General features: G+C 41.8%; 1 protein-coding gene across 5 annotated transcripts in view; it reads left to right on the top strand.

The window, feature by feature from the left end:
- The window catches only part of LOC135947653 (pneumococcal serine-rich repeat protein-like), a 162,520-nt gene that overhangs the window by 98,308 nt on the left and 51,619 nt on the right, over window positions 1-12,593 (top strand). For all 5 annotated transcript variants that reach the window (XR_010575699.1, XM_065496531.1, XM_065496532.1 and 2 more), the window contains exons 3-4: window positions 2,096-2,453; window positions 11,328-11,471. Coding sequence is in view for 4 of the 5 variants with exons in the window: in XM_065496531.1 (XP_065352603.1) it covers window positions 2,096-2,453; window positions 11,328-11,471 (502 nt within the window). In the remaining variant the exon portion in view is untranslated. The remainder of the gene's footprint in view (window positions 1-2,095; window positions 2,454-11,327; window positions 11,472-12,593) is intronic.

Raw genomic sequence — 12,593 nt, forward strand, 5'->3', positions numbered from 1 at the left:
CGTTAAGTTAATAGCAAATTAGAAAAAAAATCAACTAAACACGGGCAATTTAATTCCGTTAAAAATTTATTTTAACATTGAATTGAGATTAAAGAAATATAGAATCGAGAGACACATATAACAAAATAGGTATTAGTTTTTTAATCATGAAATTTCTAGAAATTCTTGTATTCATTTAGAGTCTATTTTTTGTAACAAAATCAATTAGTTTTTTTAAGAAAAAAAACCAATTAAACTAAACGCACAGCCTGTTCGTCCGTCTCTCCTACCCCGCATGATTTACGGACGCCAACATCAATTATTGCCCGCTTTTTTATTGTTTCTCCTTGCGTCATCGCTGGCGTTGTTATTGAAACTTTTCTGGGCGCTCTCGAACGTTGGCTTTCCAGCCAATTGGAGCACCGATAATTGCTCGTAAATCTAATGAGAGGAACGCAGGCGGAAAAGAAACATCCGCTCTGCCTGCTGGGTGTGTGTACCCACCCAGCAAGCGCTCGTATTAATCATTGCACTGCTGACAGAGACGGGCTTCTGTTTGCCCGAGACTTTCTTCTGCTGGGGTGGCGGAAAATGGCTTGCTGATCAATCGACCGGTTATTTTCTCCTCGTCGTGAGCGTTTTCATAGCATCCAGCTGCTTTGGATGCTGGAATTGATCAAACTTTCGAGAAAAAGCAATCGGCATTAATCACTCGAGCACTTATTCCTGAATAAAAGCACACAAGTTGCAGAGTATTTCCTCTTTTATCTAGCAAGACTGGAAACTCATTTTATGGATTACATTCATTCTCGGGCGCAGCAATCTAACCTACATTTCCATCACTATGTTATATGAGGCTTAAAATGGGATAAACAGTCTTCTACCTTTTCATTTTAATTTGGTTCTGTTGGCTGAATATTTTTTAGCTTCTAATCGTCACGGTAAAATATCAAGGAAAACTGTAGCATTTTACAGGTAAAATTAATAAGACTGCTAATAGATCCAAAGAACATAATTTTCAGATGCTTGATTCGTTAAAATCTTAAGATAAGCCAAAACTTTGAAAATATTTTACCTAAAAATTTTCTATGAAAAGTCGAAGATGGCACCAAAGATTCACCTCTTTGCTCAAAAAGCGTGCAAAAGTTTTTCCGTATCATCGCAAAGATGGCACGGATTTAATAAAATAATACTGGCTCTCCTTTTGCAAGATGGTGCGCATCGCGCATCTAATTAAAAGTTTAGATATCAAAGGAGGCGCTGATATACACAGAAATTGCAAGCACAAGATGCGCATCTCTCTCTCTCTCTCTCTCTCTCTCTCTCTCTCTCACTGTGAATGGCACTCGTAATTACACTCACCTTGCCGCGCCATGCGCTGCAAATCCGTTTATCCAACGAACCGTGGCGTCCCGTGGCTGATGACGAGCGAAACATGGCTAAAGGGAGGCAATTTCGTCAAGACGGCAAAGCTGCTCATTAGGAAAAACGAGGCAGCAGACGAATCGACTCTCGCTGTTCCGGCAATTGGAACAAATGAGGAGATACGACTCGGTGCTTAATTGAAAATGGATGGCATGATTGAATTTATTATTGTTGTTTATTTCCTGCGCCCCACCCGCGACGACCCGGTCGCTGGTAATTGGACAGTGTAATTTAATGAAACGACTCTTTGCCGAGTAAATAGGTTTCCACCTTTCAGTAATGAGAAATTGCTTTTGCTTGACAGCACTACTTAGCGTTTTGCAGCAAAGTGTAGCTTCTTTTTACTGCCTACATTTATTGTGAATTTTGCCGATTGACATCAGAAAAACTGCACAAGTAGACAAACACAGCTGCAAATAATTATGCTAGGAGTTAGGTTTTTACCGTAGAGAATTGTAATTACATAATTTTACTTTCCATGACCAGGAAAAAATTAATTGAGTTATTAAAGCTCTAAAATAAAATCTCTTTTTGGGATTTAATTCTGAGCATACTTTAAAAAGCGAATTATGTAGCCATTTTTCATTAAATCTTGAGGGGGATGATGAAATTTGTCATTTGTCGAGCCAGTTACTAATTGGCTTTGATTCAAAGAGATTAACTTAACAATATTTCTCTTTCATGTTTTTAGGGCCTGCACGATGTGCCCGGTGTGCGTCTTCCCCTGCAGACGGCGTCGTACGCGTCGCCCAGCCCCACGCACGCCGTCTTCATGTACAGCGGGGGCAGCTCGGGGGACGGGGGCGGAGGCGGCGGGACGCGTGACGGCGTCGTCACGCTGCAGCTGCGTGGCACCGCCGTCGGGGTCGACGACGAAGACGACGACGACAAGGTGACGGCCGTGGACACGAGCGGTACCAACCTGGCGTCAGTGCTGGCGAGGCTGCAGCAGGAGGACGCCACCCTGAGCATCAGCTACCAAGACGGAGATGTCCTCGCCGAGGGTAGCATCGATGTCCTCCTCGGATCGGGTGCGCTCCACGCTGCAGGTGAGCTACTTTTTTATTTCCTAAGTACATTTTTTATCCCGGATCGTTCAATTTTACGGCAAAGAACTTAAACAAAAAAGCTTGGGTGAAAAGCAAGTGAGAAACAACATGCAAATCAACTCAGCCGCAAGAATAACCTTTCCGCGCCGAGGCGAGAAAGTGAGAAAATGAGGATTGTAATGCTCCCAGTAATTGCGAGATTTTGCTCGACCGAAAAAGACCGGGGTTAACGCCTTGCAGGAAGGCGGCGGGCGCGATCGTGTTCGTGTGGCTGAGTTTTAATATTGCGCAGAGAGCGAACGGCGTCGGGCGGCAGAAGAATAAGAAAAAGGCAGTGTTGCGCGAGAAAAGCTACAACGGAACGGGATTATCACGCTCATCATTTCCTCGGCAACGGCCGGGTGGGTGGGCGGGCATTCCACATGCAAATTTTGTAATATCGGCACACAATGTGACGCTTCACAGCCAAGCGAGCAATATGATTATCCCTATTGCTCGGCACGAAAATTTCCGCTCCGCCTGAAATTCGCGTTCGTTCTTTCTTTCTCTTGCCACCCCACACCCCCTACAACGACCACGCGCGTTACATCACGAGCGCAATTGTTGCTGCCGAGCGATTCCACTTTTATTGCCACCTTCGCGTGCACGACTGGAGCTAGAGAACGCGCAGCCTGATAAATCGCCATTCATTCGCAACAGGCACGGACTGATCCGAGTGTTGATATGTGTATTGAACATTTATAAGTTGGTTTAAATCAATTTTTAACCAATCGAAAACAAACACAATTTTTTGTGATAGATTTTATTCGGTTTCAAAAAAATGATAGTAAATTAAACATAAAATTCGTCCTGGTCGCGGTAAATTTGCGCATCATTCAACAAATACCCAAATTTTCACTGTCGAATGGATTGTTGCCCTTTTCTTGCAACAAAGAAATTCGCGTTTGGTTGTTGAAAGTTGCGCAATTTTGCCGCTACCAGGACCAATTATAAAATTAAATACTGACATTAAAATAATTATTACAAACAGACATTCACAATTACCCATTGGCAGCTTCACATAAAGTTGCAGCATATTTTGTCAAAGCTGAAGAAATAGGCGTATCACAGTTGACAAAAATACAGCAATTCATCGTGTTGTTTGATGTTACACATTAAAAAAGGAATGCCCGGCAGGAGTGTCGTATGAACACATTCATGTCTGTTTGTGGAAGGCCGACTCCCAGTTCTGGTCAACCGTTGCAAGAGTGACAAATAATGCTGTTGGGCGCTTCTTCCGAACTCAATCACAAAAAAATGGATGGTGATTTTATTTTTCAAATACATGTAGAAACCTGAAATACTGTGACAAATTTGTCTAAATCAACCAGAAAACCATGCATAAAAAACATTTTAAAATTCACAGCTCTAACTATTAATGGAAAAAGTAATTATAAAAATGTTGTAAACTGTTTTTTATTCATTTGAAAGTTTGTTGGTCCAGTCCGTTGCTGGGTGGAGCAAAGAATGCCGGGCAGTAGTTGGTATAGCAATTGCGATTAATTGCACCGTCGGAGCAGAATGCAAAATTCGCTGACTCCATTGTGACCCTGTCATGCGGCGAGCGAGGCAGCAACGCCCGGAATGCGGCGACTCGTCCGCCCACTGAAAGAAAGCAATCTCGAGCATTACACCTTTTGCCTCACGTGCGAATGACGCGGAAGAGATGACGCATACAATGGAGCAGTCGACGTTCCATCTTTGTAGGAAACAACTTGCTGATTTGAAAAGAGCCAGTCGGAAAATTTTTCTATATCGTCAGCGATGAGCTTCTGGAAGGTGGAAAAGAAAAAAACACACGTCAATCCTTTTTGTTGCTCTCGCCTCTGTAGAAAAGTTCCTGATGTGCCTGTGGAGTTCGATCTGCTTTATTAAAAATCCCATTTTTTGTGTTTGCAAACATAACATATATTAAGCAGAGGAGAGTAGGTATTTTTTAAAACTTCGGTTTCGCATAATTTTTTTCTAACTACAGGGGATAACAAATTGGAGCAAATTACATAATTAGGTTCAATCAGTCTTGTGACGTATGGGTGCATTTGTTCAGAGCTAAAATTGTCATCAAAATATTTTAACTTGATTTATAAATTTTTATCCACAGACATAGCTTTTCAAAATTGTATGAACACATTTTGTAATGCACCGATATATTTGCAATTTTTTCTGATTGAGATTTAATTTCGCTGCTCTCGTTTTACTTTTTTCAGTTGAAAACTTTCTTCCCCAAGTTGCAATAATGAAATAAAACTAAAACAACGGTGGACCAATCGATAGCAAGGGGAATGTATCGGACCAACCGAGGTCTAGAAAGCAGCACTGCTCTCCTAAAGTTGGGCTTTTGCTTTGCGGGGTCGAAAGTGCAGGCGACTGTGTGTTGCGCTCGCTCCAATTAACAAAAGGCGGGCTCATTAGAGGCAAGCCGCACAAGTTCTTGCTCCTCCGCGAAAGATAACTCCTTAAAGCGGCCATTGTTTCGGCGGAGAGCGCCAGTGTGTAAAAGTTGTTGCTCTGCGGGCGGGCAGGCGGACGGACGGGCGGGCGGGCGGACGGAATTGTTGCTCGTCTTTGAACGCCCCGCTGATGCGAGCCCAGATAAAATTATAATACATTAAACGGGCCCGCCTATTGCCACTCGAGCAAGAGCGGCTGTCAATATTTCTCGAGAGGAAACTCATCTTCCTCGTGACCCATTTCCAGGGTTGCCAAGCGGCCTGAAAATGTCGCTTCATTCCGCCAATCGAAACTTTGAAACTGTTGCCATCGCAGGAAACAATCCATCCTGCAGTTGAAAGATTCGCGGAATAAAAACTTTGAAAATCTGAAGCGTCGGTGTCTCATCAATCACGATTTGAAACGAGCCGTGGGTGAAATTCTGGCAACCCTAGGGCCCCGCCACAGGCATTCGCCGCCCGCGAAAGTGCCTGCGCTCGGCACAAATAGATCCGATCGAAATTGCCACCGATTTTATTAAACGCATTTCCACCTCGGCTTCTTCTTCTTCTTCTTCTCCCCGACGCAATATTCTTTGCCCCCATCTGTCGCCGACACTCGACTTCTTCCTCTCCTGCTTTTCCAAATCGACTCGTCTGCAGGCACGAAAATAAAATTCCCTCCCATCAACATCTTTTGAAAGGAGGAATTTGTTTTTTTAGAGGTGCTTTTCGGCTTTGCAAACGGGGTGTTTGCGCAGTTTGCACTGCAATTCTCACGATGATTGGCTCACGTCAGGAAGAAAAATTATACGCTGCCATGCAACCATTACTGTAAATTTTTATGCGAAAATGTGTAAACGTTTGGCATTTACGGTATTTTCCATTCATTCAAAATTGTGTACAACAGATTTTAGTCATTGATTGTATCAGGTTGGATCCATATTTCGGCTCTGCAAACTTAGAAGCTGGCGATAAACAGACTTCATTTATGTTCAATGTAATTAAAACCAGGCTTCATCCTGAACATAAAAACAACCTCGGGTGGTTTTTTTCAAAAATTTTAGACTTCATTTATATCACAGATGAGAAGGTGGTAGAAGTTTAGCTTTTTCCACAGAGGGTACACTCTCAGTCAAGCTGAGATTCCAAATGAAAACTCTTGTTTTTACGATAACTTTTAATCTAGGATTTCACTATACTATCTTATTTATAGGAAGTGTGAAAATTAACTAGTTCATTTCAAAAGCCACTATCAGGTCTATGATTGAAATATGTAAAAAGTTTAGCAATGTTGCTGATGCAAATCGTAATTTCTTTTATTTTAACAATGCAGGCAACTATACTACAAAATCTGTCCATTTTTGAAAATTGATTTTAAAAACAATTAATGTATTCTGCAAAAAAGATAAGAAATGGATAGTGTTTGTCACATCTAAGTGTTTCCTTTTATAAAAAAGACCATGAATAACTTATTCATAATTTAAACATTCAATATAAATTGAATTTTAATGTCCTGGAAATAATCAATATTCGATAATTTCAATCGACAAATACTGTATGTTTATTTACATTCTATCTTTGGAAAATCAACAATGGCAAATTATTTAACTCCATTGGTGTTTCTCTAGCAAGCAAAACACACGCGTGTGTTAAAAATGCGATTGATTTTGATACATCGATGGAAATACAAACATGAAAAACTGCTATGATAAAAATGAGGATAATTCCGTTTTCCCCGCAATAACAGTCGGAATACCGGCAGTCAAACAATTGAAATATTTGTTTTAGAGTGTAAAACCTGAGCAGAACTCCACTGCTGTTAATGCAAATACGAGAGTGAGCGGCGTTATTCCAGCTGCCACGCGCGGTGCTGAGGGACAACTCTGTTTTTGCACCGAAATCTCTGCAGCGAATTAACGATTGTCGGTGCTGGAAATAATTCACAACGGCCACCGGGCTGGTTATTAAAATTCAGAGCGAGCGTTTGTTGCTGCATTTCATATTCTATATGGTTTGCTAATGTCCCGCCGGCGTAATGAAGCCCCATATGTCACCGGCGCGGTCGACAAGTGTGTAGTGACCCTGCGCTCGCTCTCGCGTTCGCCGCCCTTCCTTTAATGGCAGCGTGTAACACTCGCATATTTCAGCCGGCGTAATAATCCCAAACTAAAATCTAATCTCGACTGTGAGAGTGAGAGAGAGAGAGAGAGAGAGAGAGAGAGAGAGCCACTGAGTTACCCTCTTAATTTAGCGCCCCAGCTCTTATTTGCGTTTTACAACTCCGCCGCGCGCCGCCGCCACCCGCCATAGATCTCGACGCCCGCTTTAATTAAACGCGCGTTTAATTTGCATTTTGCTCAAGTTTCTCCTGCGCGCCTCTCTCTCTCTCTCTCTCTCTCTCTCTCTCTCTCACATATACTTTCAAACTAGTGCCATTGTTGTATAAGAAAAGCGTTCTAGTTTTGTTTCGCGACTTGTTTTGCAATCATTCTCGAGAGTGGCACAAACAACGCCGGCACCGAGATTAAAGGGCAAATGCTGCTCCACTCCTCTCTTTGGGTTCCAGCAAAAACGAGTTAATTACATTCTGACTCCTCGGAGGGAAAGGGAAGCTGATCTTCTTCTGTGTTGTCTACGGAAAACAACTCAAATTTCAAGCAGGAGGTTTACCCTTGCTCAACTGAAACTTTTTTACGCCGTCTCATGGAGCAAAAACATCTGTATATAAGATGATGAAAATCTATTCTTTTCGTGTACATATTTTTTGCAGCTTTTACTCATTCCAAAAAATGAAATTTGTTACAAATGTAAAAATTAATAAAGAATTTTAATTTTTTAAACTAACGATTGATTTATAATTTTTAACAATGATTTAACAGATTATCACTATCTGCGTTAACTCACCAATTAGAAAAATCCTAAGTGTTCGGTGCTGCCAGCAGACGGCGCCACTATTCATTTACACTTTCTGGTACTCCGACTTGAGATTTCAGATTCATTCTTGCTACGGTGCATTCTTGGCGAAAAATGATTTATTTTGACGTGGTGAAAGCTTAAAACCAAAAGCAAATGTTTTTATCTTCTTTTTATCTACAATGATTGGCTGAAAATTGGTCGATTTCAGTATATTAACCAGTAACCATCATCCTAATTGTTCCTTGTCAGTTCAAGGGTTCAAAAACTCTTATCTGTGCAGCTAATTTTCACGTATCCATAGTATTAAAAATATTTTTACTTCATCTGCGTTTTTTTTCGGTACATTTTTTGCGACCCAAACTATCGATAAACGCGAGCGTGTTCATTTATTCTTCGAAGACGCTGTTTTTGCAACCCCATCCGCTTGTTTCGGGATAGGGGCAGGTTGAAGATCGCCAATAAAACAGCGACAAGCGTCGACGAGCGCAGAAAATGTTGATTCTGGCCCTTTCCCCCGATTGCGGCCGTTAAGCAAGAGAGTAGCTAGCCGGGCTGACTGATGTTGAGCGGCGGTGGCGGCAGCGAAAAAAACGATCCATTTGCCCGTTTTTGCCGCAGCAGCAAAACCGTCTGAGCACGTCTCGCCCTTTTTCTCTTTCTCTCCGAGAAGATTGACGCGCAAGCTTTCTCTTCGGATCTATCGACGAGTGATCCAAGGGGAAAACGACTTGTGCGGATTTGATAATGACTGCTGCTGCAGCCGCCCGAGGAATTTACGGTCTCTCGATGAGACGCCGAATATTGGCTCTTTTGCCTCATTTCCTGCAGTTTTGATATCGGTTCTGGCACACATTTCACCGGCTGAAGAGGATGATTGCGGGCGGCGGCCGCATTAACTCTCTCATTCCGACCCATTTCGATAAGCATCACGTCTTCGGTGCGGGATTTATTTATAATTTATGATATCTGGAATTACTCGAGCAAAAGACGTTTATGCGCCATAAAGCGCTGGCAATGTACTGCAGGTGTATTACGTATTTCTGCGTCGCTCCGCGGCTGAAGGAATGGAAGGAGGAATTTAAAGTGGAGCTGTACTGAATGATTGTGGAAAATCTTTTTGCTGATGTAAATCATGATTTATTTCGCCAGTAGGAAAATTTAGCTCATAATTCGTACATTGGATAGATCGCGATGAGAGGAATCAAAATCAAGCGGAAAAACACGACCAAGCTGTTTAATTTTTTCGAGATACTGGGTAAAATCTGCAATTAAATTTATACTCGAAAGCATGCCTTTATATGATTTGTATCATGATTTTTTGCAACATTATGAAACACTATATATTCAAAGAACTACTTACTAGAAACAAATATGAATATAAAAATCATGCATGTCCTGTTAAGACCCACTTTAATGCATCGTCACCCGGATTTCGAGTTATGCAGCCGGCTGAGCAGGGGCGACGCGCGGGTTGTCTGCTCTGCAACTTTGCTTTCTCCAGAGCAGGAATGCGCGTTTCCCAAAGCCGCATTTGCAAGTCTTGATTTTTGCCACGCTCTCATGTTTTCTATCTCTTTCCCTCTCCTTTCATTCACTTATCTGGTCGCTACGAGAGCCGTTTCGGATAACAATTTGATTTACTTAAAATTAGATCTGGGCCAAAAGAGAAAGTTAGTCGGCTGCCACTTGGCAAGGATTCTCATCGCCGCCGCGAGTAAAAAAGAAGAAGAAATAAACGAGAATTGTTATCAAAATCCAATATCTCGTCCAATTTAGCGAATTCCGATAGCAAGAGCGTGTTTTTTCCGCAGCATCAAACGCTCTCTCGTCGGAGGGTCTGCAGAGGAAGTGGAAAGAAAGTTGCTCGAATCCGGCCGCTTTTTGCCCAGATTGGCCCGCGTGCGTCAGGCGCGAGCGAGCAAGCTTCAATTAATGGCGATAATATTTCAGCTATGAGCTTTTTTGTGCCATAACTCTGCGTCTGCTTCGCTCGGCACCATTTGCTATCCGGCCACCAGCCAGAGATATTTGTCGCAGATTAATTACCTCTATCTCGGTAAAACATGCTCGAATTATTCTCGCAGTGAATCCATCTTGATCACTGCTTTTTGACTTGACCTTCCTTGCGTATGGATTGCACTGCGTTCATTAGATGCGCATTTTTAAAAGGCTTTTTGTATATTATAAATCATTCTTTTATGTACGGTGACGTGGTTTAAAAGAAAAGCAAAGCTGAATGAAAAACGATGGATGACTTAAAAACTTATATGAGGTGCGTCTACAAATATTTTACACATTTTCAGTTTAATTTTTCATGACTGATTCTTTCTTTTCTAAAGGAAATCAAAATCGAAAATCTCAACTCGAAATGTTCCCCAAGCTGCAGAATATTTTTTATGTTAGTTTAAGGACAAGGTAAATAAAGTTAATTTTAATATACGGATCAAAGTTTCGGAAAGTTGGAACTATAGAATTTAATTTAATTCATATTTTTACAATTTTGAAGCAATTTGAAGAGTACGAGAGCCTGAAACTTCCCATTTAATCGAGCTTTTTGCCAGAAAAGGCCAAAATATTTTGTTAAATGATTTGATTAGTTAAAATACTGAATTAGCTACCTGCTGAAAATTATCCATTTTTCTCTTACGCAGATAAGTTTATGTTATAAAACTGCCGATAACTCTCATCTGAGTTAATATTTTCATAAATTAAAAACTTAATTAAAAATGGATATTGTTGTTCAATACCATGCACGTCAAAAGCTAGAAAAATTTATTATGAGAATTCACTATCCACGGCTACGCAAACCTTTACTGATTCTCTTAACGATGAAATTGAATGCTAACTTTAAACAAAAGAAATTTTGCCATCACCTTTATTACAATCCTCGCAACAACATGTTCAGGTCACGTCGCGTTTTTTCTAAGCTCAATTCATAACAAAAGTACCGTTGAGTGGCTATATTTGCTGCCGTTTTTTTCCCTTTTTCATATGTGAAGCGGATGTAATTTGGCTTTTGCTGCCGTACACGTATCGATTTGAATATCGACTGCATCCAATTTTCCTGTCAGAGATCGCGGCTCCATTTTTCTTGCGCTCTTGATCAAAAGGGCTGGGCATGAAATATATTGGCCGGCGCGCATAATAAATACGCGCGAGGCGGGTCGATTGCGCGCAATATTTCAAAGCAACGTTTCAATTTTGCCGGCGGCAGCGGTGGCGGAATAATTTTTCACTCACTCGGGCGTTTGTGAGGCGAATGCGCGATCGGCGGGCAATTGAAATTCGAGCCGGCGTTTATCGTCGGTGCAACTCACGTTTGCGGTCAACGCCGACCCAAAGACCCGAAGACTCACCTGCCCACCGAATGCCAAACACGCCTCTTCGCATTTCGCCGCTAGCTCGCTGGCACGTGCTTGCTGGAAAATCATTTGCCGCACCACCTACCTCTAGCATGGCTCAGTTTCGCTTCTTTTCTGCTCAACAGGGGCCGACGGCACGTTCGACTTGTTCGACTCCGAGAGCGGGCAGGACCTGACGCTCAGCCCACAGACCTTCACGAGCTCGACCGAGGCCTTCCTCAACGATAACTCGGACAGCTTGCCGCCCACGCAGGCCGACGCGGATACAGGTGAGAGTGAAAGCAAAAGAAAAGTGGTTGTTTAGATAATAAATGTTTACAAGTTCACGAAATTGAGTTAAAAAAGTGTTGAAATAGGTACACTTTTAGAGGTAAATAAAGGGGAGTTGAAGGGATGGCACCCTTAGACTGCTTCAGCTATCTAGGCGAGGTAGAGACGAGTCTAACGGTGTGCGGTTTTTAAAAATCCGACATTTAGAAGCTAAGATTTGGGCGTGACAATATTTATAAAAAGCATATTGATTTTTTAACCTAATTTATTTATTGCACTTTAAAAGATGGTAATATCAAAATTTAACATTTCAATATGTTATAGATCAATAGTATCTGACATTTTGCTATCTGAACTGATTTGGGGAAAAATAAAAAATTCCAAAATTTGAATTCAAGCATCAGTAAAACCTGCAAAAATGGTTAAGTCTGGGTTTTTGCAATTGTTATTTGTCATATGGAGCCTAGTTTCAATAATTAAAATTTCATCAAGATCTTCAGATCTATGCCAAAACTATATATTTGCTCGAAGATTTTTTTTATTTTCATTTTAAGTTTTTAAAAAAATCCAAGCATTTTAAACAAGACGTTCATCCTCTAATTTCTGTGTCCAAATATTAAAAAAAAACAATCAGCACCGTTTCCAAAGCAGATTATTTTCGCAGTATTAAAGCCTCTCTTTTCCTGGGGTGGCCAGGTCTGTTTCCACTGAAAACGGGCTGTAAAGACGAAATTTGGCGCAGTCATTAATCGCACGGCCGTCAGAAAAGATGATCCGCTCGCAGCTAGCACTTTTCATCCGCTGCAGCTCGCGCGGGCCATAAATTACGCGAGCGGCAATGTTATTGGCACACACAAAACACGGCCGCCAGCAAAACGGCCATAAATAGCAGAAGTGCGCGCGCGAAATATTTATCGGCGGCATTCAATAACTGCTATCTTGTTTTCACACTTGCGCTGGCTGCTGCTGCTGCGAAGCGAATTCGCGCCGCGTCCATTCATCGCAAGCCAGGTTATTTACGAGCGGGCAGAATTAAAATGGAGGATTGCCAGCCAGCCAAGGGGGTGTGTGGGTGGATGGTGGATGGACTGGAGGCAGAACAGGATTCAAACAGTTGTGCT

Source organism: Cloeon dipterum, chromosome 1 (assembly GCF_949628265.1).
Source record: "Cloeon dipterum chromosome 1, ieCloDipt1.1, whole genome shotgun sequence".
In the NCBI taxonomy this organism is placed as follows: domain Eukaryota; kingdom Metazoa; phylum Arthropoda; class Insecta; order Ephemeroptera; family Baetidae; genus Cloeon; species Cloeon dipterum.